This window comes from Procambarus clarkii, chromosome 24 (genome assembly GCF_040958095.1).
Source record: "Procambarus clarkii isolate CNS0578487 chromosome 24, FALCON_Pclarkii_2.0, whole genome shotgun sequence".
Lineage (NCBI taxonomy): Eukaryota > Metazoa > Arthropoda > Malacostraca > Decapoda > Cambaridae > Procambarus > Procambarus clarkii.
The window spans coordinates 21,499,307-21,524,994 of NC_091173.1; the positions used below are offsets into that span (position 1 = coordinate 21,499,307).

At 48.5% G+C, this 25,688-nt stretch overlaps 1 protein-coding gene across 1 annotated transcript in view; it reads right to left on the reverse strand.

The window, feature by feature from the left end:
• The window catches only part of lilli (AF4/FMR2 family member lilliputian), a 173,815-nt gene extending 151,271 nt beyond the window's left edge, over positions 1 to 22,544 (reverse strand). Inside the window, 1 exon segment of the mRNA XM_045747644.2 lies at positions 21,474 to 22,544. Within this exon segment, the coding sequence (XP_045603600.2) occupies positions 21,474 to 21,547 (74 nt within the window). The 5' untranslated portion in view covers positions 21,548 to 22,544.
• Positions 22,545 to 25,688: the final 3,144 nt, after the last annotated feature.

The following is a 25,688-nucleotide window of genomic DNA, read 5'->3' on the forward strand; positions in this document are numbered from 1 at the left end:
GCTGTATAACCTATAAAAGGCATTTGGCATGGGACGGGGGATGGGGGGGGGGGGAAGGATGGTGCCCAACCACCTGGGTCGGGCACGTGGAGCAGAAGAACTCCCGAAACCCTACCCAGGTATGATCCAGGTAAACACACTGGCAACTACACAAACAGGAGAAGAGAGTAGCGTTCCTCCCGATAGAAGGGACGATAAAGTCACTACCTTTATAAAGTCACTAATACTGGCACGACCTTCGCCTCCGCGGTCACCAACAGGAGCAGTAACAACAGTAACAGTAACAACAGTAGCAGTAACAACAGTAGCAGTAACAACAGCAGTAACAACAGTAGCAGCAGCAACAGTAGCAGCAGCAACAGTAACAGCAGCAACAGTAACAGCAGCAACAGTAACAGCAGCAACAGTAACAGCAGCAACAGTAACAGCAGCTGCAGCAATACTAGCAGCAGTATCAATAGTAACAGCAGCAGCAAGAACAATAGCAGCAGCAGCAGGAACAACAGTAGCAGCAGGAACAGCAGCAGCAGCAGGAACAGCAGCAGCAACAGGAGCAACAGCAGCAGTAGGAACAACAGCAGCAGCAGGAGCAACAGCAGCAACAGGAGCAACAGCAGCAGCAGGAACAACAGCAGCAGCAGGAACAGCAGCAGCAGCAGGAGCAGCAGCAGCAACAGGAGCAACAGCAGCAGCAGGAACAACAGCAGCAGCAGGAGCAACAGCAGCAACAGGAGCAGCAGGAACAACAGTAGCAGCAGGAACAGCAGCAGGAACAACAGCAGCAGCAGTAGGAACAACAGCAGCAGCAGGAACAGCAGCAGCAGTATCAATAGTAACAGCAGCAGCAACAGTCAGAAACACATGCATTACCAGCACTACACACTTTGATATGGCGGCGACTCGCGCACAGGTGCTGCACCAATGTTTACTTCTTACACACTTCCTGGGGAGGAGGTGGGCAGGGAGAGAGGGGAGAGAGGATGGGGAAGGAAGGAGAGAGGACGAAAGAGGGAGAGACCTGGCCTCTACACGTCCAACACAGCTACGTTGATCCATCTGTTCAAATGTTATTCATGCATCATAGTATATATATTTGCTGGAAGTAAGTTGAAATGGGGGAGGTTAGAGAGAAGGGTTTATAACACAAACCCATATGCAGCTTTGAGCCTGACCTTCACAGATCTGTCACTTGCTTACTATTACATCTCTCGACTCCGTTCCAGGAAGTACAATTTGAATGATTTCGGACGATCCCAGTAGTTAAAAGTGCTTTAACTACCTGCATAAAAGCACACAACAGTGCCATTGTATTGAAGAGTGGCGTCACTGGCGTGGCACTCCTTGTTTTGATGCCTCCCAGTACTCGTCTCTGTTGGTGGTACTGTTGTTGTAGCTCTGTCAGTGTTGTGTGTTGAGCCTGTATTGCCCCAGGTGTGTGCTTCCTCCCTCCACGCTCTTGTGGCCTCCACTAGTGGCCTGCACTAGGCACCGTTGTTGATGTGTGTCACCTGTTTGAACATCAATGGACAGTCCCATCACAATACTGAAGAGAAAACTGCAGTGAAAGCAAGTGACACAAGATAGGGACTGTGAGAAGAGGAGGGCGGGTGGGGGGGGGGGGGGAAGAGTGGTTGGGGAAGGAATGGTCGAGGAAGGGAGGTGAGGGAAGAGATGTGAGGAGGAGTGAGGGAAGACTGGTGAGGAGGAGGAGGAGTGAGGGAGGCTCATCGTAGACTAACCTTAAGCGATCAAAGCTTTTAATGAGAGTGGATAATTTAGTCATTAAAACCAGAGAAATCGAAGCACCAGACTGTGAAGAAATGAAGGCAGAGAGAAAGTGATGAGGGAATGAAGGGGGGGGGGTTATGAGGGAATGAAGGGGGGGGGGGGTTATGAGGGAGCGGGGAGGGGGGTGAGGGAGAGGGGAGGGAGGGAAGGAAGGATGGAGGTGATACCGTCACGCCGAGAGACTAGCACTCACGGAAGTGAAGCCCCGACACACTTAGGGTGTTGGCGAGTGTGTACGCCTGGGGGGAGGAGGTCGCCGTGGGGGGGGGGGGGTAGGGGAGGGAGCCGGGCCAAGTGCTACACTGGCCCAAGGTAACACCTCTACCACTCCCATATTTTGTCTTCGGCACCACTGTTGTCGCCACCACCACCACTGGCCTCACCACCATCACTCCCACACTGGCGTCACCACCACTGGCGTCACCACCACTAGCCCACTCTACAGTATAGCCATTTACCATTATCAACACATTACACCTTCACATTTCTGCTAAGTTACTAATGGCCTCAACTTGTCATCAGTGACAACATTGGCAACCAAATAGTTCAACAACCACAACCTACCACAAGTCCACAGACTACCACAGCCATAAGTCCACTAAACTACCACAACAACAAGTCCACTAAACTACCACAACAACAAGTCCACTAAACTACCACAACAACAAGTCCACAGACTACCACAACAACAAGTCCACAGACTACCACAACAACAAGTCCACTAAACTACCACAACAACAAGTCCACAGACTACCACAACCATGCCTGACCCTCGTTCAACATCAGCACCAGCCAAGACTACAGCCCTCCCACCACCACATCAAAGATTTTTCCCAAAGCCATTATAACTGTGTACAAGGCCAATATGAGCGGCTCTCTCCACACACGCACGCGCACGCCTGCTCTAGCGCCCAGGAGAGACGCAACTGCTATTCACAGGCATTGAACGATTATATGTAAGATGCCATACAGAGAAGTAGCATGGAAATAGACGTTACGTTGAGGACCAAGGAACAGCCACAACTCCTTGAGCGTCCTCCTCCTCCTCCACAGTCATCGGGAAGAAAGCCCCCGGTGTTGAACGCTGCTAAACAAACCAAGGCACAGAACATTACAGGTGTGGGATGCACTCCACGAAATATTTCAGCAACTGGAGTAGACAAGAGCAGCAGATCCTGACCAAATGTTCCCATGGACTGTAAGGAGGCCGCCGAGGGGCTCAGCGGACCACTAGCAACCATCTACAGCACCGCAATAGACAAGAGAGAAAGCCCAAAAGACTGGAAGACAACCAACGTTGCAGCTATACTTAACTTGCTCCCCAAACACCAACATGCCTTCAGAAGGAAAATCGTGCTTAACTAGCTTAATTAAGTTAGACGATAAGACAACAAAGATACAGCACAAACGGGAAGGATGGGCAGACTCTCTCTTCCCAGACTGTCAAGTACGCAGACGATAACTCCACGCAAGATAATGTTATACAAACTTGAGAATCAAGCGAGGGTAACTGAGAGGGTGCTTAGTAAGATTAGAGCGTTAGAGAATACCTCTCAGATAGGAAACAAAGTTACCGTGAGAGGAGAAACCTCAGTGCTCACCTATCAGTGACTACGGCAGTGACTACTAGTGGAGGTGGCAGAAACGTCTACTACAGTTCAACACAAATTAAAACAAATCAAAATAGAATTTGGAAGGTAGCCAGAAGTAATTGAACAATACGAAATAAAAGATAGAGAAGTCCATGGCACAACTAGAGACAAGGAAGGACCTTGGAGTTACTACAGCCCCGAGGCGAACACCATAGCACCATATAACTCGCGTCGCCACCACAACGTACACACCTGCCAAACACAAGAATAACAATTAGGAACCTAATTAAGATCCTGAGATCTAAAGACTGAGGTCTCAAAAACCTGACCCTTCCGATCACTGTATGTAAGGCCTATTCTGAAGTAAACCACCCCCCTCCCCACCTAAAGAAGGGAACTATAAGGAGAAAGCGCCAAGCCATTACGACTATATCGCCTTTGGAAGGGATCAGGATAAGGATTTGGGATGGGATGGGACGGGGGAGACAGAAGGAATGGTGCCCAACTTCTTGGACGGTCGGGGATTGAACACCGACCTGCATGAAGCGAGACCTGTCGCTCTTCCATCTAGCCCAAGTGATTGGAAACACAACAGAGTTTTGAAAAGTGGTTCATGCCTCAAACTGAGAGGAAGGGCGTCTAATGCAAAGTGTGAGACGCTGCTACTGTAAGGTAGTGTAGGGTAGAGGCGGCGGCTCTGACAACCATATTGCCCAGACGAGTCACAGAGCTGTCAGACCCAAGTGTTTCACACCAGTGATCAAATGGAAGTAATGGGGGGGGGAGGGGGGCAGTAATCACAGTTATGACGAGGCAGGAGAAGGTCGGAGACCCTCAAGTAGGCAACCAACAGCTGGCATGACGGGGCCCAAGACCTGGGGCTCGACCCTGTAAGCACATTTACTTGACTCCCCCATACACACACACGTCACTCCCACACGCACTCACATCCGCGCGCGCACAAGCACGCACGTACGCGCAAACACACGAGGCCACCAAAACTCACCCCCCCCCCCACCACCACCAGGAGGGCTGGTGGATGCGTGAACAGCGCTCTAGACTCGAGACCTAGCGACCTGGGGTTCGATCTCCGGCGCCGGCTGAAAAACAAATGGGCAGTTTCCTTCACCCTGATGCTCCTGTTACGTAACAGTAAATAGGTACCTGGGAGTTAAACAGCTGCTACGGGCTGCTTCCTGGGGATGTGCGCGCGCGTTAGAGAGAAATAAATGTAGTAGATATAATATATGAAAAATAGATTGGTTGGAAAGGCGGGGTCCAAGAGCTAATAGCTCGATTCTGCAAACACAAATATTAAACACACACACACAGGCACGTGCTCATAAAATGAAGAAAGTGAGCAACCAGCACCGAGAGGAGGAATTACCACGTTTATACATTGAATGAGGCAATGAATGCAGGAGGAAGGGATGGAGGCAGACACGCTCCACCGGTGTATATTATGTATAATGAATGAGGCGGCGGCATGGCAACCACGACCGGATTATCGGGAGTGGCGGTGGACTCACCTAGTTGTGCTGGCGGGGGCTGAGCTCTGACTCTTTGGTCCCGCCTCTCAACTGTCAATCAACTGGTGTACAGGTTCCTGAGCCTACTGGGCTCTATCATATCTATATTTGAAACTGTGTATGGAGTCAGCCTCCACCACATCACTGCCTAATGCATTCCACCTGTGTCCCCTTGTTCGCGTACCACCCGTGTTAAATAGCTTATCCTTATCTACCTTGTCAATTTCTCTGAGAATTTTATAGGGAGTGATCATGTCTCCCATAACTCTTGCGCGCGCGCTCAAGCACGCACTCACGCATGCATCCATACACTTGGTCTCGGGACCAAAGAGCCAGAGCTCAGCCCCCGCAAGCACAACTAGGTGAGTACATCAATGGATGCATATCCAACTCAACCCATTTCGTCAGCAAAACGTGCGCAAAAGACAATGTTAGGGACACGTGTGAATATATGTACGTGCGTCTCTAGTTCCCCCGGGCTCACCATAGCCCGTGCTACTTGCCCCGATCCTGTGCCAGGTAAGTTACGGGCTCACCATAGCCCGTGCTACTTGGAACTTGTTCCGAGTAGCTGAATCTATACAAAACAACTAGTTCCCCTCCATGAGCCTCCTCCAACTTCTCTCAGCCTTTTTTCTACTCTAGCTGAGATTTTGGTGGGGGGGATGAAGAGGAAGAATGGGAAACAGAGGGGAGGAAAAAGGGGAAGGGTTAAGACTGGAAAAGGTAGGAGTTGTACTCTATGGTTGCACACTCAAGGCATGGTCTCGTGTACGTGAACCTGAGAGCTTTCGAGATCTCTCTCCCTTGGTTCTTAAAAAGATATTGTTATGAATGGGAGGGATGCCAGAGCCAGAGTTCAACCCCCGCCAGCACAACTAGACGAGTACACCCCCACCGCGACACTCACTGGACCAAACATACACTAGGACACTTGCCAGCCATGTACACATTCCCTTCCTCCCCCTCCAATATATTTTTACATTTCAAGGATAACTGATACAAAATCAATACACAGCTGATTCATCGCTCCACTAGTTTAATTAGTCCTTGACCAGCCCTCGCCACAAGCAGCCCTGCTGGAGTCAGCCCTCGCCACAAGCAGCCCTGCTGGAGTCAGCCCTCGCCACAAGCAGCCCTGCTGGAGTCAGCCCTCGCCACAAGCAGCCCTGCTGGAGTCAGCCCTCGCCACAAGCAGCCCTGCTGGAGTCAGCCCTCGCCACAAGCAGCCCTGCTGGAGTCAGCCCTCGCCACAAGCAGCCCTGCTGGAGTCAGCCCTCGCCACAAGCAGCCCTGCTGGAGTCAGCCCTCGCCACAAGCAGCCCTGCTGGAGTCAGCCCTCGCCAGCTCTGTTCACTGAACATGTTCATGGCGCGCACTGTTCAGCGGACGTGTTCTACAGCGGCGTGAACCCGTCGACACAACCACGCTGGCGGGAGAGTACATTCCGCTACCCAATATTTTATTGACTATCGAGTCTAACACCCCCCCCCCCCCCACCCCCACCGCCCCGAGTCATTGTGTGCGTGCTGGGATGATGAGGATGATGATTATGATGAGTATGATGAGGATGATGATGATTATGATGAGGATGATGAGGATCCAGGAAGGTGCACAGATATATTCTTAATTCTGACAAATGTCACAAACGAAGCAAATACAGTAAACAATTTTCCCTTTCTAGTAATCACCCCCTTTTTTGTCCCACCCTCTCCACCCTTTTCAAAGCATCCGTCACATTCTCCCCATTCTGTATGTGTCATCCAGACGACTGGCGGGAGCCGTCCTCCCCACCACTGCCACTGTGAGTGCTCCCCACCACCTGCTGCCTCACTCTCCGTGCCGACCACCACAGGGCAAGATGATCACGAGGGAATAAGACCATCCCAGTGTTTCAGTGTTGGTCCTTTACACTATGAGGAGAGGGCGAGCGCTCACACAAACCAAGACGAAGTTAGTTTACTTTTCAGATGCTAGTTTAGTGCTATTGCTACTACTAGTACTTGTTTACAAAACAAATAAAGTTTTATTTCAAATCTTGCTTGATGTCCAAGACTTCGGTCTCGGTATAAAGCATAAGAGCTGAAATTACACTCACCACAACCTTCTCTCTCTCTCTCTCTCTCTCTCTCTCTCTCTCTCTCTCTCTCTCTCTCTCTCTCTCTCTCTCTCTCTCTCTCTCTCTCTCTCTCTCTCCTTTTCTTACTACATTCCATTCTACTCTTTTCATCCATGTTGGTCACTCCCCGCCCCCCCCTCCCCCCAGGTATCGTGGGAGCGTGAAAGTGGTGCCGTGCCTGTAGCTATTCCACTTCCGGCAACAATGGGAGAGGGGGCGCCGGGCCTCCCTCTCCCACACTGCCCTGTTACACGCTCCTTCCTACTGAATATCCCTGCTTCTTGGCGGTCGCAAATGGGAGGGGGGGAGGGGGGGGAGTAAGGTGGTGACAGGGGACGGGGAAGAAGATATACGAGTGTTGAGCTGAGAACTGACACACGAGGAGAGGGAAAGGGGGGGGGGGCAATGACAGGTAAGATACGCTGTGAGAGAACACAAGACCATCATGTAACCATCTTAGACTACTCTGAAGGTGCACGCAGGTGCTCAACGATGTAGTTGACATCCTCTTTTGATACTTGCTTGATGAGGTTCTGGGAGTTCTTCTACTCCCCCAAGCCTCGCCCGAGACCAGGCTCGACTAGCCAGGCATCCTAGGTGAGATATGTTATAATTATCAACCCACGCTGACCTTCGCCGTCAACTACACGACGGCCATTACAACACAAGACGGTCAGCCAAGACAGACAGCAAAGCCATCGCAGCTTCCCTATGTTGACCTCCAGTTTTCCCTGGAGTCCGTCTGGAGAGTTCTACTACTACACCTCAAGACGTCACTCCAACAGTCATTCACACTTCATTCATTAATCTGTACACCAGTTTATTGACAGTTGAGAGGCGGGGAAAAAAAAAGCCTAAGCTCAACCCCCGCGAGCACAACTAGGTGAGTGCACCTCGCCTGAGTCGCAATGTTCACTTCTCACAAGATGTTTGTGTAAGCCTCGCAGTGTGTGTCGCCGCAGATGGCTTCAGCTTCACTTTGAATCTAGTAAGCTCTTGAAATATGGGCCTAAACCCAGCAACCCAGCTAAACCCAGCCTTGGTCCTCGACCAAGGCCTGGTCGAGGACCGGGCCGCGAGGACGCCAAGACCCGATATCCTCGCAAGGTAAGGTAAGGTAACCCGTAAACCCACCTTGTAATGTGTTGGTATATAGGCTTGACAATTAGCCTAAGTAGGGTAAGAGCTCTCAGCCTAGACACTCCAGAGGCACAAGTGTCCATGTTAACACCTGGCCCTGGCCCGGGCTGGGGGTTCAAACACCCTGTCCATGGAGGACAGAAGAAAATGTATATATGCTGGTTAGCATTGTAAATATGTGGCCACGTCTGTGGTAGAAAATAATAAATAAAAAAAAAACCTAACGTCCAACTTATTTAATAAGACCAATAGTCTGCATCAAGAAGTCAAAACAAAAATAAAAATATAGCTACCATATCTTGAGATGATTTCGGGGCTTTTTAGTGTCCCCGCGGCCCGGTCCTCGACCAGGCCTCCACCCCCAGGAAGCAGCCCGTGACAGCTGACTTACACCCAGGTACCTATTTTACTGCTAGGTAACAGGGGCATAGGGTGAAAGAAACTCTGCCCATTGTTTCTCGCCGGCGCCTGGGATCGAACCCAGGATCACAAGTCCAGTGTGCTGTCCGCTCAGCCGACCGGCTCCCCCATAACCACAACCTTGTTTCATTGTTATTTAGAGACAATTGACTTCAATAAGCTAGCGTATTTCAGGGAAAATGGTCATAACACGTGCTGGAGACCAGCCATTTATGGGTCAATACTTGTATCAGCCGGAAATACCAGGTACAACGGGTAAGTGACAATAACATCACCTTTGGGACCAATCTTACCCTCATCATAATGACTCACGCGTCAAGCTCTACAACACAAGGAATGATACAGTGAGTAAAGGCGCTCGACAACGTTCTCAGATGAGGAGTGGACGCCACGGAAGAGTAGCGGAGGCCCGCGGAAGAGTAGCGGAGGCCCGCGGAAGAGTAGCGGAGGCCCGCGGAAGAGTAGCGGAGGCCCGCGGAAGAGTAGCGGAGGCCCGCGGAAGAGTAGCGGAGGCCCGCGGAAGAGTAGCGGAGGCCCGCGGAAGAGTAGCGGAGGCCCGCGGAAGAGTAGCGGAGGCCCACGGAAGAGTAGCGGAGGCCCACGGAAGAGTAGCGGAGGCCCACGGAAGAGTGGCGGAGGCCCACGGAAGAGTGGCGGAGGCCCACGGAAGAGTGGCGGAGGCCGCGGAAGAGTGGCGGAGGCCGCGGAAGAGTGGCGGAGGCCGCGGAAGAGTGGCGGAGGCCGCGGAAGAGTGGCGGAGGCCGCGGAAGAGTGGCGGAGGCCGCGGAAGAGTGGCGGAGGCCGCGGAAGAGTGGCGGAGGCCGCGGAAGAGTGGCGGAGGCCGCGGAAGAGTGGCGGAGGCCGCGGAAGAGTGGCGGAGGCCGCGGAAGAGTGGCGGAGGCCGCGGAAGAGTGGCGGAGGCCGCGGAAGAGTAGCGGAGGCCGCGGAAGAGTAGCGGAGGCCGCGGAAGAGTAGCGGAGGCCGCGGAAGAGTAGCGGAGGCCGCGGAAGAGTAGCGGAGGCCGCGGAAGAGTAGCGGAAGAGTAGCGGAGGCCGCGGAAGAGTAGCGGAGGCCGCGGAAGAGTAGCGGAAGAGTAGCGGAGGCCGCGGAAGAGTAGCGGAGGCCACAGAAGTGGCACTTGGGGTGCTCTGACGTCACACACAACAGTCTACCTTAAATAAGGATCATGACTGACAATCACGGCTCAGCTTGTGCTCGTCTTCCCAATATCAATGCAAAAGCTTTAAGACTAGTTAAATAATCCAGCTTATCAAAATTATCAAGGATTAGTTAAGCAGTTTTTTTCCACAGCTTATAACCATCTGTTGAACAGCTGTTGCAGAAGGGCAGCAGACACCTGGGGCAGGGAATGGCTTGCTGATGGCTTGCAAGAAGTTCAGCATCACTACACAAGAGTGCTCTCTAGGGTGGACTATTGTTGCACTCTAACAGCCCCATTCAGAGCCGGAGAAGTTGCTGACATAAAGAGCGTGCAAAGATCCTTTACCGCTAGAATCCTCTCTTATAAGTCTTTAATTATTGGGACCGATTAAAAGTTTTAAATCTGTATTCTCTTGAGCGCAGGCGGGAGAGATATATAATAATTTACACGTGGAAAATATTAGAGGGGCTGGTCCCAAACCTGCACACAGAATAACATCACATGAGACCAGAAGGCATGGCAGGATGTGCAGAATACCCCCGTTGAAGAGCAGAGGTGCAACAGGTACTCTGAGAGAGAACTATCAACATCAGAGACCCGAGACTGTTCAACACGCTTCCACTACACATAAGGGACATAACTGGCCGACCCCTCACAGTGTTCAAGAGAGAACTCGACAAGCACCTCCAAAGGATACCTGATCAACCAGACTGTGATTCGTACGTCAGGCTGTGAGTAGCCGCGTCCAACAGCTTAGTTAACCAGACAACCAACCGGGAGGCCTGGTAGGGAACCGGCCGCGGGGCCGTTGATCCCCGGAAGCTATACAAAGTGAACAGAAGGTAAGAGCAAGCTGCTTAGGTCTTAGTTGAGAATCTTATTATAAAAACTAAATGCATTTCAAGACCAAGAATTTCACCTATTCTTCCTACTGCAGGAGAAAGAATGTGAGGAGTATAAGCTATATACCGAGCCAACGACAACACCCTCAAACTATCACCATGAAAGAATTAATGTTATAATCACATTAAATTTGGAGGTGTTGGGTGGCCACACCTGAACACCTTCACCCGGTAGGAAACGTGGATGTTTATCTCTCAGAATGTTTGGTAATATGTTTATTGTTTGTGATGTGTTTATATGTATGTATTAACACGATGTACTGAACGGGGTGAGAATAGCTTGAGCGACCTCATCCCTTTGTGTGTATTTTACCTCAATAAACTTATTTCAATTTCCTTCACCCGAGGGAATGTATGGTCAGTATCAAGCCCTTGTGGTACACTGAGTGAACACCCCGCGTCCCGTCCTCATAAACAACGCCAAAGTCCGTGCCATGCACCCCGCCAAACTTTGTTTATGAATGAAAAAGTCTTTACACACGACTGGCAACTGATGACGTCCGAACACTTCTCCAACAAATGCATAGATGACGACTTTTGTTTCAATAACAACTCTGTAAATGCTTCACCCGCGTACGACAAATACAAATAATCGCCAACTAGAACCTAAACACCTAACTTAACCAGTGCCTAAATATGCACAGTATGCGAATATATAATATTAATTCATATTTTAAATCAACAGAATGTAAAATTTATGAATGCGACTTTGGGATCGACAGTTGGATGGAATGTACTTGGTTTGAGAACGTGCAGTGTACGTACGTACGTACGTACGTACACACACACACACACACACACACACACACACACACACACACACACACACACACACACACACACACACACACACGGGCCAGTGGCTGAGTAAACAGCACGCTTTACACGTAATCCTGTGGTTCGGGGTTCGATACCCGGTGCCGGCGAGAAGCAATGGGCAGAGTTTCTTTCACCCTGATGGCCCTATTACCTAGCAGTAAATAGGTACCCGTGAATTAAAGACACCTGGTGGTGTAACATGTTGATGTGTCTCTGGGTCTCTGCCTGGTTAGTCCTCCTCCTTGTTTTAGACTCAGGCTACTGGGAACAAAATGTTGCAAGTAGCACGGGCTATGATGAGCCTGTAGTGGACTTACCTGGCACAGGAGCGGTGCTGTAGCTTGGTTAGCCTTTGGAATCATTGCCCCCTTATACTCCTCCCACACCATCACCACCTTTGATCTATCAGAGGTGGTGATGGCTATCGGCTCCCTTCACCTTTGATCTATTAAACTGTTTAAACTTGCATTCAGGATTCTACAAGTTTAAACAGGTACTCCGCCGCCTCAAATTTGAGAATTGCGTGATGGGCAGTTGATGCTGTGGTGATGGGCACCCTTGCCCATCACCACAGCCGCCTCGGTCTTTGTTAACGTTGATTACCCAATCGGTATGACAGTTGTGTGCACGCGCGTGTGCGTGCGCTTCATCCCTCTCTTGTCCTATGTCAACCCTAACCTAACACATCACCTAGCAGTAAATAGGTACCTGGGAGTTAGTCAGTTGTCATGGGCTCCTTCCTCGGGGTGGAGGCCTGGTCGAGGACAGGGCCGAGGGGACACTAAAGCCCCGAAATTAACTCAAGATAACCTCAAGAAGATACCCCACAGGGGTAGTTCACTGCAATAACACTACACCCAGCCACTGCAACACCCCCTCACGACACTCCCGGCAGGCAACATCCCCCCCCCCCCTCCATTTTACCGGCAAAGTTTCCGAGGGGTTGTAACTGCGCCCCCCGAGACCAGCTCTCTCTTAACGGCTCCCCTGCTCCAGGACCTCCTGGCCACTCTCCCTACCTTCCTCCTCTGTCTCTTCCCCCAGGTGAGTGGCTGCTCTCACTACTGTCTCCCGTGTACTGTGCTACTCTCACAGTATCGAACCATGCCTCTCACTATCACAGTATCGAACCTTACCTCTCACTATCACAGTATCGAACCTTACCTCTCACTATCACAGTATCGAACCTTACCTCTCACTATCACAGTATCGAACCATACCTCACTATCAAGAGGTGGGAAGTTTTTTTTTTCTTTTTTTTTTCTTTTTTTTTATTATTTTCTACCACAGACGTGGCCACACATTTACAATGCTAACCAGCATATATACATTTTCTTCTGTCCTCCATGGACAGGGTTAGAGAATGGTGAGAGAACATTAGAGGTTCGGATCCACTCGCTAAACACCTAAACTATTGCCAAAGCTTAAAAATCTCTCGTATTAAATCGCCCTGCAACACCAGCGGTGACGTCATAATCTACACGTGGAAAATATTACACCGACCTGATTCCAAATGTTCATTTTTAAATAATTCTTTCCACATCCAGGAACCACGGCAGAATATGCACGATAACCCCACTGAGTATCTGGGGTGAGGCACCAACACAGGAGAGCTCTCGAGAAACATGTCCTATGGGTTTTTTAACACTTATGTGTTTAAGACACATGGATAAACAACTACGTCACTGGGGTGTGGTGCCTACGTGGGACCGCAAGCACCAAGGAGTGTAGTTGATCACACCAAGTAAAGGGGGCAGTGACCCCCCCTAATACAGCCAAGGTCGTGGTGGTGAAGCCTGGCCATTCTCGCCCCAGGGGACGTGTTCCATAATGGGGGTTGGGGACCTGTATGGGGGGGGGGGCAGGAGAGGCGGGGTCAGCCCTCGGGGTGTCGCTGCCTCACACACACACACACACACACACACACACACACACACACACCTGTAACGATTCGAGAAAGAGACCTGGGAGTGGATGTGACACCCAATCTAACTCCTGAGGCACATATAAATAGGATAACGACAGCAGCGTACTCTACACTGGCGAAAATTAGAACTTCATTCAGAAACCTAAATGAGGAAGCTTTTAGGGCGCTTTACACTGCCTACGTGAGACCCGTCTTAGAGTATGCCGCGCCATCATGGAGCCCCCACCTGAAGAAACACATAAAGAAACTGGAGAAGGTTCAGAGGTTTGCGACGAGGCTTGTCCCAGAGCTACGAGGGATGGGATATGAAGAGCGGCTGAAGGAACTGAACCTTACGACACTAGAGAAAAGAAGGGAGAGAGGAGATATGATAGGGACATATAAAATACTCAGGGGAATTGACAAAGTGGAAATAGATCAAATGTTCACACGTAATAATAACAGAACGAGGGGACATGGGTGGAAACTGGAAACTCAGATGAGTCACAGAGATGTTAGGAAGTTTTCTTTTAGCGTGAGAGTAGTAGAAAAATGGAATGCACTTGGGGAACAGGTTGTGGAAGCAAATACTATTCATACTTTTAAAACTAGGTATGATAGGGAAATGGGACAGGAGTCATTGCTGTAAACAACCGATAGCTAGAAAGGCGGGATCCAAGAGTCAATGCTCGATCCTGCAAGCACATATAGGTGAGTACATATAGGTGAGTACACACACACACACACACACACACACACACACACACACACACACACACACACTCACACTCTTACACACACACACTCACCGCCCTCTACTCGTACGAGACACTATATCAACCGGAACTAAGGTCATCAGTAGGCCTAGCCTACCTTGTGCCTAACCTAAATAATCTGTCAAACGCAACCCAAACTGCGCATATACGGTTGGACCTTGAGGACCACAGGTGGAGGGCCGTGAGCTGGTGGAGGGTGGCAGGTAAGACTCACAGACGCCCACTGATCACACTACATGAAAATAACCTCAGGTTGGGTCCGTCCTGCACCCTTGAGGTCTTCACAAGGTCCAAGACAGATACGTCGTCACTTTAATTTGACGCCTGAGTTGGGTTATTTCATGTTGTTTTAGATTCAACTACTCGAAACAAAACGTTCCAAGTTGCACGGGCTATGGTGAGCCCGTAATGGACTTACCTACCATAGGAGCGGGGCTGTAACTTTGTTTTGGCTTAGTCTAGTGCACATGTACTGCCTAAGATGAGAAGTAGAGGCCGGCACTCAGTGTGCAGGACACTGGCCAGTGAGTGGTCGCACACCCTCACCCGCGAGCACCCGCTCTCCTACATATGGCCACAACCTGCCCAAGTTAGCCTGGTTGATACCTGGTTGATGGGGTTCTGGGAGTTCTTCTACTCCCCAAGATTGACTTGTGAGAGTTTGGTCCACTAGACTCCCCCCTCCAATGTATCATTAGATTCCTGTGAAGACTTAAGGCGATTTTTTTTATATTTCCATCAGGAAACAGTTGGTGATGACACGCAGAGGCATCACCAGAGATTAACACTGGGAACTCTACCGCGCCTGGGGACGACGGAGTAACTTATGAAATACTTAACGAAATACGGAGAACAGCCCAGTGTTAGACCTCATTAATATTAGGTATAAACAGAGCAACATTCCCGGAAAATGGAACAAAGCTAAGATGATCCTTGTCCCTAAACCCGTTGGAGAGTACAGACCTGTGTCCTTGATTGATTGATAATGATTAAGCCACCCAAAAGGTGGCACGGGCATGAATACCCCGTAAGTGGTGGCCCTTTTGAGCCATCACCAGTATCAATAGATGATACTGGAGGTCTGTGGAGGTGCGACTGCACCCTGCGTGACGGGAGATGTCTCCCGTGAGAGACCTGTGTCCTTAACCTCGTGTTTATGTAAACTGATGGAGAGGATACTGACTCATGAAGATTAACCCACCCGTGAGGTGGCACGGGCATGAATAACCCGCAGAGTAAATTATATTGACTTTTATACTTGGTAGATTAGCTATCCAGTAATTTGTTCGGGTTTCTCAAAGGCAACAGTACCTCGGAGTGGATTATTAAATGTTTATCTGATGTTAGTGATAGCTACAGAGTTTTTATTGACTTACAAGACTTAGCAGTTTCCATGGCTTAGTGGTAACACACTCGCCACCGATTTGGTCTGGTTCGTATCCTGGCCGGGAAGGATTGATTGGGCACCAATCATTAACTGTACACCTCTGTACCCAGCAGTGAATGGGTAACCGGTTCTTGAACGATTTGGAGGGTCGTATTCCATGGAAAATTAAGCTTAAGGACCTGCCCGAATGAATGATTAAGTCCTGCTTAATGATTAAGACCTACTTAACGACTCCAATCCTCCTCTACTACCAATAAAACACAGGCGTCTTTAATACCTTTGACCCCATCCCAAATCCTTAACCTGATAGATAGATAGATAAAGATTAAGCCACCCAAGAGGTGGCACGGGCATGAATAGCCCGTAAGTGGTACAATTTTTTTTTGTTTTCCCAGTGTTCTGAGGTTGCATTTAACCATCAAGCTGTTATCGTGGGGGAGGATACTGCTTCACAGTCTTTATGAGGGTGTCCAGCTGCTGGACACCTTTGTTGACCAGGAGAGTGGCTGTGTTGATGGCTTCAGGGTGGCCACTGCATGATTCAGGAACTCTTAAAGCTCTTCTAAGGTCATTGGTTGCTTCACATTCCAGAAGATAGTGAAGTAATGGCTTTTCTGTGACAGTTTGGCAGAAGATGCACTCTCTCTGTCGGGCTTAACCTGACCTCTTCCAAGTGTTATATAGTCGTAGTGGCTTGGTGCTTTCTCTTGATAGTTCCCTTCTGCTCTTCCCTTCCTTTAACCCGGCAATCATATTCCTCTTGTTGTTCAGTCTGCGGTGAGGAGACATTGTCAGTTAACATAAGAATCTAGAAAACTGCGGAAGGCCTATTGGCCAATACCTGGCAGATCCAATTTATATCCACCCAATCTCATTCGTTAATACTTAATGAATATAACATTTATTTGTCTAACCTACGCGTGAAACAATCAAGGGATTCTACGTCTATTATGTTGCGCGGTAATTAGTTCCACAAATCAACAACCCAGTTACCGAACCAGTATTTACCCAGGTCTTTCCTAAATCTATACTTGTCCAATAAACATAATGTTTAAGATAATTTTCTAATTACGCAATCATATATTGGCCTCAACCGCCCTGTCTCATACGTCCACACTATTGTTCTTGAGCAGGGACATGATCCCCACCTCCGCGTTACATCCCTTCCATGGGTGGTGGTAATTGCTCTTTATGCATTGCAATACAATCTTGCAAGACATATTACTTTGTAACACACTTCTCATACACCCTCTTTAATTACTTACCTTGAGGTCACCTTGAGGTGCTTCCGGGGCTTAGCGTCCTCGCGGCCCGGTCGTCGACCAGGCCTCCTGGTTGCTGGACTGAACAACCAGGCTGTTGGACGCGGCTGCTCGCAGCTGCTTTATGATAGATTGTGTATTTCTTGCCACATTTTGACCTGAGAGGATTAATCCATTAGCTCCCACGACCCTCAATAGTCTAATTACCGACACTACATTTATCTCAGAAATTCTATCCCCAATACTCTATAATACCATCACCCATTACCTCAATCATAGCATTTGTTGGGCATCCCAAGATCAATTTCTTCATTGTGAACCTTCTCCAGCTTCTTCAGTCGCATCACATCATATGGCACCACTCCTGTGCCAGGTAAGTCCACTACGGGATCACCATAGCCCGTGCTACTTGGAACTTGTTCCGAGTAGCTGAATCTATACAACAACATTCTTCAGTCTATCTTTACCACAAGCAGCACTGAGAGGCGAGGCAGCGTCTGAGTCAGAGACGTCACAGTACTGGAGAACATCCCGGGAAGCACTGGGACTCCCCACAACACGCCAACACTTCCAAACGTCGCGGCGCCGACCCATGGTCTCACTTTCCAGCGTTGTAATCTCTTCCGACAGGGAAGGGGGGGGGGAGGGTAGAAATAGCCTAAGCTACTCTATCCCTTTGAGGTGTATTTCTTTCTTGTCTCAATAAACATACTTGAACTCTTCCGACATTGACCCACCACACAGTTCAACTCGGCTTCCAAACTCTCATGGGTATACCAACCTATGTGCCAAGATGTTTCTATTTGAACTTTCTGTACTTATCCTGTTAATTGTTTATATAATAGGCTGTGTGCCACCGCAGTAGGCAGCGGTGGTGGTGGTGGTGGCACAATTTTAAAGTGGCCTCATTTAGGCATGTTCGTAGTGGAAATACCACACAAGCCAACCACACCTGATGACAGTGACTGATACAAGGCTGCCATAAACCCGGCACCAGAGCACGAGGCCTAGTAACACAAGGCACTTGATTTACACCATTAAACACCTCTTTCTTTATACATGAACACACAACACAGCGGTGAAAAGGTGGTCCCTGTAAGGTGGCTCTTTAGGGGATACATAAGAACATAAGAACATAAGAACAAAGGTAACTGCAGAAGGCCTATTGGCCCATACGAGGCAGCTCCTATTCTATAACCACCCAATCCCACTCATATACTTGTCCAACCCGTGCTTGAAACAATCGAGGGACCCCACCTCCACAATGTTACGCGGCAATTGGTTCCACAAATCAACAACCCTGTTACTGAACCAGTATTTACCCAAGTCTTTCCTAAATCTAAACTTATCCAATTTATATCCATTGTTTCGTGTTCTGTCCTGTGTTGATACTTTTAATACCCTATTAATATCCCCCCGGTTATGTCCATTCATCCACTTGTAAACCTCTATCATGTCACCCCTAACTCTTCGCCTTTCCAGTGAATGCAACTTAAGCTTTGTTAATCTTTCTTCATATGAAAGATTTCTAATTTGGGGAATTAACTTAGTCATCCTACGCTGGACACGTTCAAGTGAATTTATATCCATTCTATAATATGGCGACCAAAACTGAACTGCATAATCTAAATGGGGCCTAACTAGAGCAAGATATAGCTTGAGAACCACACCAGGTGTCTTGTTACTAACGCTGCGATTAATAAATCCAAGTGTCCGATTTGCCTTATTACGAACATTTATGCATTGATCCTTTTGTTTTAAATTCTTACTAATCATAACTCCCAGATCCCTTTCGCAATCCGACTTCGCAATCACAACACCATCTAGCTCGTATCTTGTAACTCTATCATCATTACCTAACCTCAGAACTTTACATTTATCAGCATTAAACTGCATCTGCCAATCCTTTGACCATTTCAAAACCCTATCTAGATCAACTTGAAGTGATAGTGAGTCCTCCTCCGAATTAATTTCCCTACCGATTTTCGTATCATCGGCAAATTTGCAAATGTTGCTACTCAAACCTGAATCTAAATCATTTATATATATTATAAACAACAGAGGTCCCAGGACAGAGCCTTGAGGCACTCCACTTACAACATTTTCCCACTCTGACTTGATTCCATTTATACTAACTCTCTGTTTCCTTTGGTATAGCCATGCCCTAATCCAGCTTAATATAGCACCCCCAATACCATGACTCTATTTTTTTAATCAGTCTTTCATGTGGCACTGTATCAAAAGCTTTGCTAAAGTCAAGGTATACAACATCGCAATCCTTACCACTATCAACTGCCTCAACAATGCTAGAATAAAAAGATAACAAATTTGTTAAACATGAACGGCCATTTATAAAACCATGTTGCGACTCAATTATTAATTTATGTTTTTCAAGATGAAGACGAATTTTATTTGCTATTATAGATTCGAGTAACTTTCCCACAATAGACGTTAGGCTAATTGGTCGATAGTTAGACGCAAGTGATCTATCTCCTTTCTTAAAAACTGGTATCACATTAGCAACTTTCCAAAACTCTGGCACTCTGCCTGACTCTATTGATTTACTAAATATGGTTGACAGTGGGTCACAAAGCTCCTCTTTGCATTCTTTAAGCACCCTAGCAAACACTTCATCCGGCCCTGGGGATTTGTTTGGTTTGAGTTTTACTATTTGTTTAAGAACATCCTCCCTGGTAACTGCTAAACTCGTCAACCTGTCCTCGTCCCCACCCACATAGACTTGTTCGGCTGAAGGCATATTGTTAAGTTCCTCTTTAGTAAATACAGATACAAAATATTTATTAAAAATACTACTCATCTCTTCATCACTATCTGTTATTTGACCTGTCTCAGTTTTTAATGGACCTATCCTTTCCCTAGTCTTAGTACGATATAACTGAAAAAACCCTTTAGGATTTGTCTTTGCTTGCCCTGCTATGCGAACTTCATAGTTTCTTTTTGCTTTCCTTATCTCTTTTTTAACATTTCTAACCAGTTGTACGAATTCCTGTTCTAAAGTGACCTCCCCATTTTTAATCCTTTTGTACCAAGCTCTCTTTTTACCTATAAGGTTCTTCAAATTCTTTGTTATCCACTTTGGGTCATTAGTATACGATCTATTCAATTTGTATGGTATACTACGTTCCTGTGCTTTGTTTAGAATATTCTTAAATAAGTTATATATTGAATCCACATCGAAATCCCCATTTAAGTCACCTATCGCTGGGTTCATGTCTCGCTCCAAGACCGGCCCACACCCCATACCCAAGCCTTTCCAATCAATTTGACCCAAAAAATTTCTTAGGCTATTAAAATCAGCTTTTCGAAAATCTGGCACTTTAACAGAATTTTCTCCTACTGGTCTATTCCATTCTATGCTAAATCTGATTTCTTTGTGATCACTGCTCCCTAGCTCACTCCCTATTTCGATGTCATTAATTTGCGTTTCCCTGTTAGTTAACACTAAATCTAAAATATTATTTTCCCGTGTTGGTTCCTTAATGTGTTGCGTAAGAAAGCAATCGTCAATTAATTCTAGAAAATCTTCTGCTTCACTATTCCCTGTTTTGTTCAACCAGTTTATTCCGCTAAAATTAAAGTCACCCATGACATAAATACTGTTAGATCTAGATGCTCTAGATATTTCATCCCATAGATGCTTTGCTTCCATTCTGTCTAAATTTGGTGGCCTATATATTACTCCTATTATAATATTATTAGCTTTTTCGTTTAATTCAATCCAAATAGTTTCTGTGTGTGGCTCTGTTTTGATTCCCTCTTTGAGACTACATTTCAAATTGTCCCTAACATATATGGCTACTCCACCTCCTCGTCTAATATATCTATCTGTGTGAAATAGTTTAAATCCATATATTTGATATTCAGCTAATAGTTCTCTATTTTCTACATTCATCCACGTTTCGGTAAGTGCAATAATATCTATTTTTTCTGTGCAGACAAGAGCATTTAATTCGTTAATTTTATTTCTTAGACTTCTACTGTTAGTGTAATATACCCTAAGTGAATTGTTACATAAGTGCTTATTGCACATAAGTGCTGAAAGTATCCTAGCCCAGCTGGTGGAGGTGTACCCGCTCCATCCACACACCTGCCTCATACCACCACTCCACACACCTGCCTCACACCACCACTCCACGCTAGCCAATGTCTCCTCCTGAAGTCTGAAGTTCAAGTTTACCCACACGAGTACCACAAGGAAGGTGTAGACCAGGGATACTTCAGCACCCGCTGGCTCACCCTCTCCCCCACACACTGATGGGCCAGCACCGTCCTCCTAAGGTTTCCCACCGTCAAAAAACTATCGTAGTAAATTGCCTTTATCCTAACCTACCAGAAGACCCAAAACAGAAAACGGGACAGTATGTCAATACGTCAAAATGCGACTAACTCTTAAGAGGACGGGTTAGATGGACAAGCGTTTCTACGAGTGACCTATTACATCTGTAAACACATCCACACCAAATATAATTACAGGATATGAATCCGCCCTAAGATAGGTGAGGGGATGTGGACAACATGGATGGAAGAGAGGATGGAGGGAAGGCGAGACGGAAGGGCTTGGGGAGTAGAGTACTCCCAGAACCCCATCAAGCAGGAATGGTGGGGTGAGGAATGCACAAGCAAGAACTGGAGTGTAGGAAGGACACTTACCTCTGGTGGTGGCTCCTGGCGGTAGTGGCGCTAGTCCACGGCAAGTGCTGGGGTCGGTTGATCATGGTGACCATTCCTGAGAAGTCATCCGTGCTGTGGTGGTGCCACACACCCGACTACATCATCACTACGCCAACACCACCCACACAAGTCACCACACAAAACACTGCACTTAAGATGGCGCTGCACAATAAACTCGCCCCTCGGGGCAAAATTTTAACTGCACTTGAGAATAATCACATATCCACCAAATATATGACGCCGCCGGCTGGAAGACCTCTACACTTTTCCTGAAACACTTAATATATATATACACACTTGCTTCACCTCTCTCACATGATGCCCGGAGGAGCCTTCACACAACACTTTTTAAACACGATAATACCCCCCTGTACCTGGGGTCTACACTGTACCCCTGTAGCTTGGGGTCCACACTGTACCCCTGTACCTGGGGTCCACACTGTACCCCTGTACCTGGGGGGTCTACACTGTACCCCTGTACCTGGGGGTGGGGTCCACACTGTACCCCTGTACCTGGGGGTCTACACTGTACCCCTGTAGTTGGGGGTCTACACTGTACCCCCTGTACCTGGGGGGTCTACACTGTACCCACAGTTACGTGCACGGGGCCAGAGAACCTCTGACCAAGTACAGTCAACAAGTTTAGCGCCTCTAAGACCTGGTGGGAAAGAGACACGTTACAAGATAATTTTAACAATATCGTTCAGGAAATGTTGTGCTCATTTTCAGTCTCAATGTTATGTTTTCCTAAATTGTTCGTTAGCACTTTATTCGCTCTTTATGCGTGTAAACATTCACTAATGTTCGTTGTATTTCATTTGCAATCCTTCGTTCAGCAAATAACTCACTCAATTCGTAATGAATTCGTTCATTAGAGCGAATTGTTCGTTCATGTTCGTTCGTTAACCTCCACAAACTACAGCCCCGCTCCTGTGCCAGGTAAGTCCACTACGGGCTCACCATAGCCCGTGCTACTTGGAACTTTTGGTTCCCAGTACCTGAATGTATAACAACAACGTTTGTTTACCTACACAAATTCGTTGGTTAGATGCTGTGATTCTTTTACACAATCTCCATTTACAAGCAATTACTTGCGAGACGTCTCAAACACCTAGCGAATAGTTAGCGTCCAATAGTCAAGATGTGTGAAATGCTTAACAGTAAGCTGTGAGCCCTGAGGCCCATGACAAGCCTTGGTAGTAGGGGCAGGGGGGAGGGGGGGGGAGGGAGCAGTAAGAACATAAGACCAAAGGTAACTGCAGAAGGCCTATTGGCCCATACGAGGCAGCTCCTATCTATAACCACCCAATCCCACTCATATACATGTCCAACCCGCGCTTGAAACAATCGAGGGACCCCACCTCCACCACGTTACGCTGTAATTAGTTCCACAAATCAACAACCCTGTTACCGAACCAGTATTTACCCAGTAGCACGTGCCTCAAGTAGGCCTAGCTAAACCCACCAGTATCAGTAGCAACAAACATTATTGCTACCACTGTACCGACTACTACTATCACCACTATCCTCTCTATGTCATGTTGACAGCCATATTTAATTCCAATAACAAAATAGAAATCATTATTCGCGCGCACGCGCACATGCGCGCCATCCCATCCTGTAAGCAGTCATGGGAAAGGTTAAGAGGCACACAGTGGGCCGAGGAACGGCGGGCAATCATGTTGTTGGAGTTGGGAGGCGGTATGTGGTAGGTTTTGCGGCCACACTTTACATGTGCAGTGTTCTGGCCGCATGTCTAGGCAGGGATGGCGCGCATGTGCACGTGCGCGCGCATAATGATTTGTATCTTGTTATTGGAATTAAATATGGTTGTCAACATGACACAGAGGATAGTGGTGATAGTAGTAGTCGGTACAGTGGTAGCAATAATGTTTGTTGTTACTGATACTGGTGGCTGGTAGGGCCTTCTTGTTGCTGGTGCTACTGCCTGTATGGGGGCATGGGGTCCACTACCGCCCACAGGATGGGTAGGGGGTCCACTACCGCCTACAGGATGGGTAGGGGGTCCACTACCGCCCACAGGATGGGTAGGGGGTCCACTACCGCCCACAGGATGGGTAGGGGGTCCACTACCGCCCACAGGATGGGTAGGGGGTCCACTACCGCCCACAGGATGGGTAGGGGGTCCACTACCGCCCGCAGGATGGGTAGGGGGTCCACTACCGCCCACAGGATGGGTAGGGGGTCCACTACCGCCCGCAGGATGGGTAGGGGGTCCACTACCGCCCACAGGATGGGTAGGGGGTCCACTACCGCCCACAGGATGGGTAGGGGGTCCACTACCGCCCACAGGATGGGTAGGGGGTCCACTACCGCCCACAGGATGGGTAGGGGGTCCACTACCGCCCGCAGGATGGGTAGGGGGTCCACTACCGCCCACAGGATGGGTAGGGGGTCCACTACCGCCCGCAGGATGGGTAGGGGGTCCACTACCGCCCACAGGATGGGTAGGGGGTCCACTACCGCCCGCAGGATGGGTAGGGGGTCCACTACCGCCCGCAGGATGGGTAGGGGGTCCACTACCGCCCACAGGATGGGTAGGGGGTCCACTACCGCCCGCAGGATGGGTAGGGGGTCCACTACCGCCCACAGGATGGGTAGGGGGTCCACTACCGCCCACAGGATGGGTAGGGGGTCCACTACCGCCCACAGGATGGGTAGGGGGTCCACTACCGCCCACAGGATGGGTAGGGGGTCCACTACCGCCCACAGGATGGGTAGGGGGTCCACTACCGCCCACAGGATGGGTATAATAAATGAAGTAAACTAATATCAACAACATTCTCTCTCTCAGCAGGTGAGAGGAGCCACCATCTCTCCAGCAGGAACCTGTCTCCCCAACACCAGCCAGGCCTCTGCTTTCTCCCCAACCAAACCTCCCCTCCACCTCCTCCCCCACCAACTGGTTCAGCTTTCACTCCCTGCTCTCCGTCAAGGACCTTCGTCACTTGCCGGAGGCGTCAACACTTACACCCTCACACTCATCTCGCTACACTCATCTCGTCAACAGCACCTTGCCTCCGAAGATAAGATTACCTTCAACCCCGACAATCAACCGAGCTGTAATCCATACGTCAGACTGCTAGCAGCGGCGTCAAACAGTCTGGTTGACCAGCCCACCAACCAGGAGGCCTGGTGTGAGACCGGGCCGTGGGGACCTTGATCCTCGGAACCACCGCAAGGTTAGGTAGCCACAACATTTCCTAGTCACAGAGTGCATTCCATTGAACACTACTCTGATACTGAACAAATCATACTGTGTGTGTGTGTGGACCATTTGGGTATTGAGTTTCCAGCTGTGTCACTGTGTTGGTGTACTGCCCCTGCTAAATGTGGTGGTCCTTGTCTGACGTGTGTATTCCCCCTGAATATTTTGTATATGGTAATCATGTCCCCTTGTATTGTGTCTTCCAGTGACGTGAGGTTTAACACCTGTAGTCCTCGTAGCTCATACCTCTCAGCTCTGGGACTAGTCTGGTGGACGGTGTACTCACCAATTAAAACCCTGCCTATCGATCATCATTAGTTTCAGCGCGCTCCTGTGCCAGGGAAATTCACTACGGGCTCACTATAGCCCGTCCTACTTGCAACATTTGGTTCCCAGTGGCTGAGTCCAAAAACAATAACAATGACCATCATTAGTTCCTCGCAGTGATTCTCTTCTCTTGCAGGCGATGAGTCACAATAACGTGGCTAACGTATGTTGACCAGACCACACACTAGAAGGAGAAGGGACGAACACGTTTAGGACGGACCGAAACGTCGTCGTTCCTTCACCTTCTAGTGTGTGGTCTGGTCAAGATTCTGTTCTCTTGTTTTTCCTATTATTATAATATATTTAAAACTATGCATAAGAAAGAGAGAAAACGAGAGAAAGCGAGAGAGAAAGAGAGAGAAAGAGAGAGAAAGAGAGAGAGAAAGAGAGAGAAAGAGAGAGAAAGAGAGAGAAAGAGAGAGAGAAAGAGAGAGAGAGAGAGAGAGAGAGAGAGAGAGAGAGAGAGAGGGGGGGGGGGAGGACGGGGGTTTAGGTAGTATATGACAGAAAAAAGGTTGAGTCAATACATTAGACAAGCAACAGGTATAAAACAGGGTCCAAGAGCTAGGTGCAGGCACACACACTGCACATGTATACCTGGTTGGTATTACCTGTGTACCTGTGGGAGAAGTGAAGAC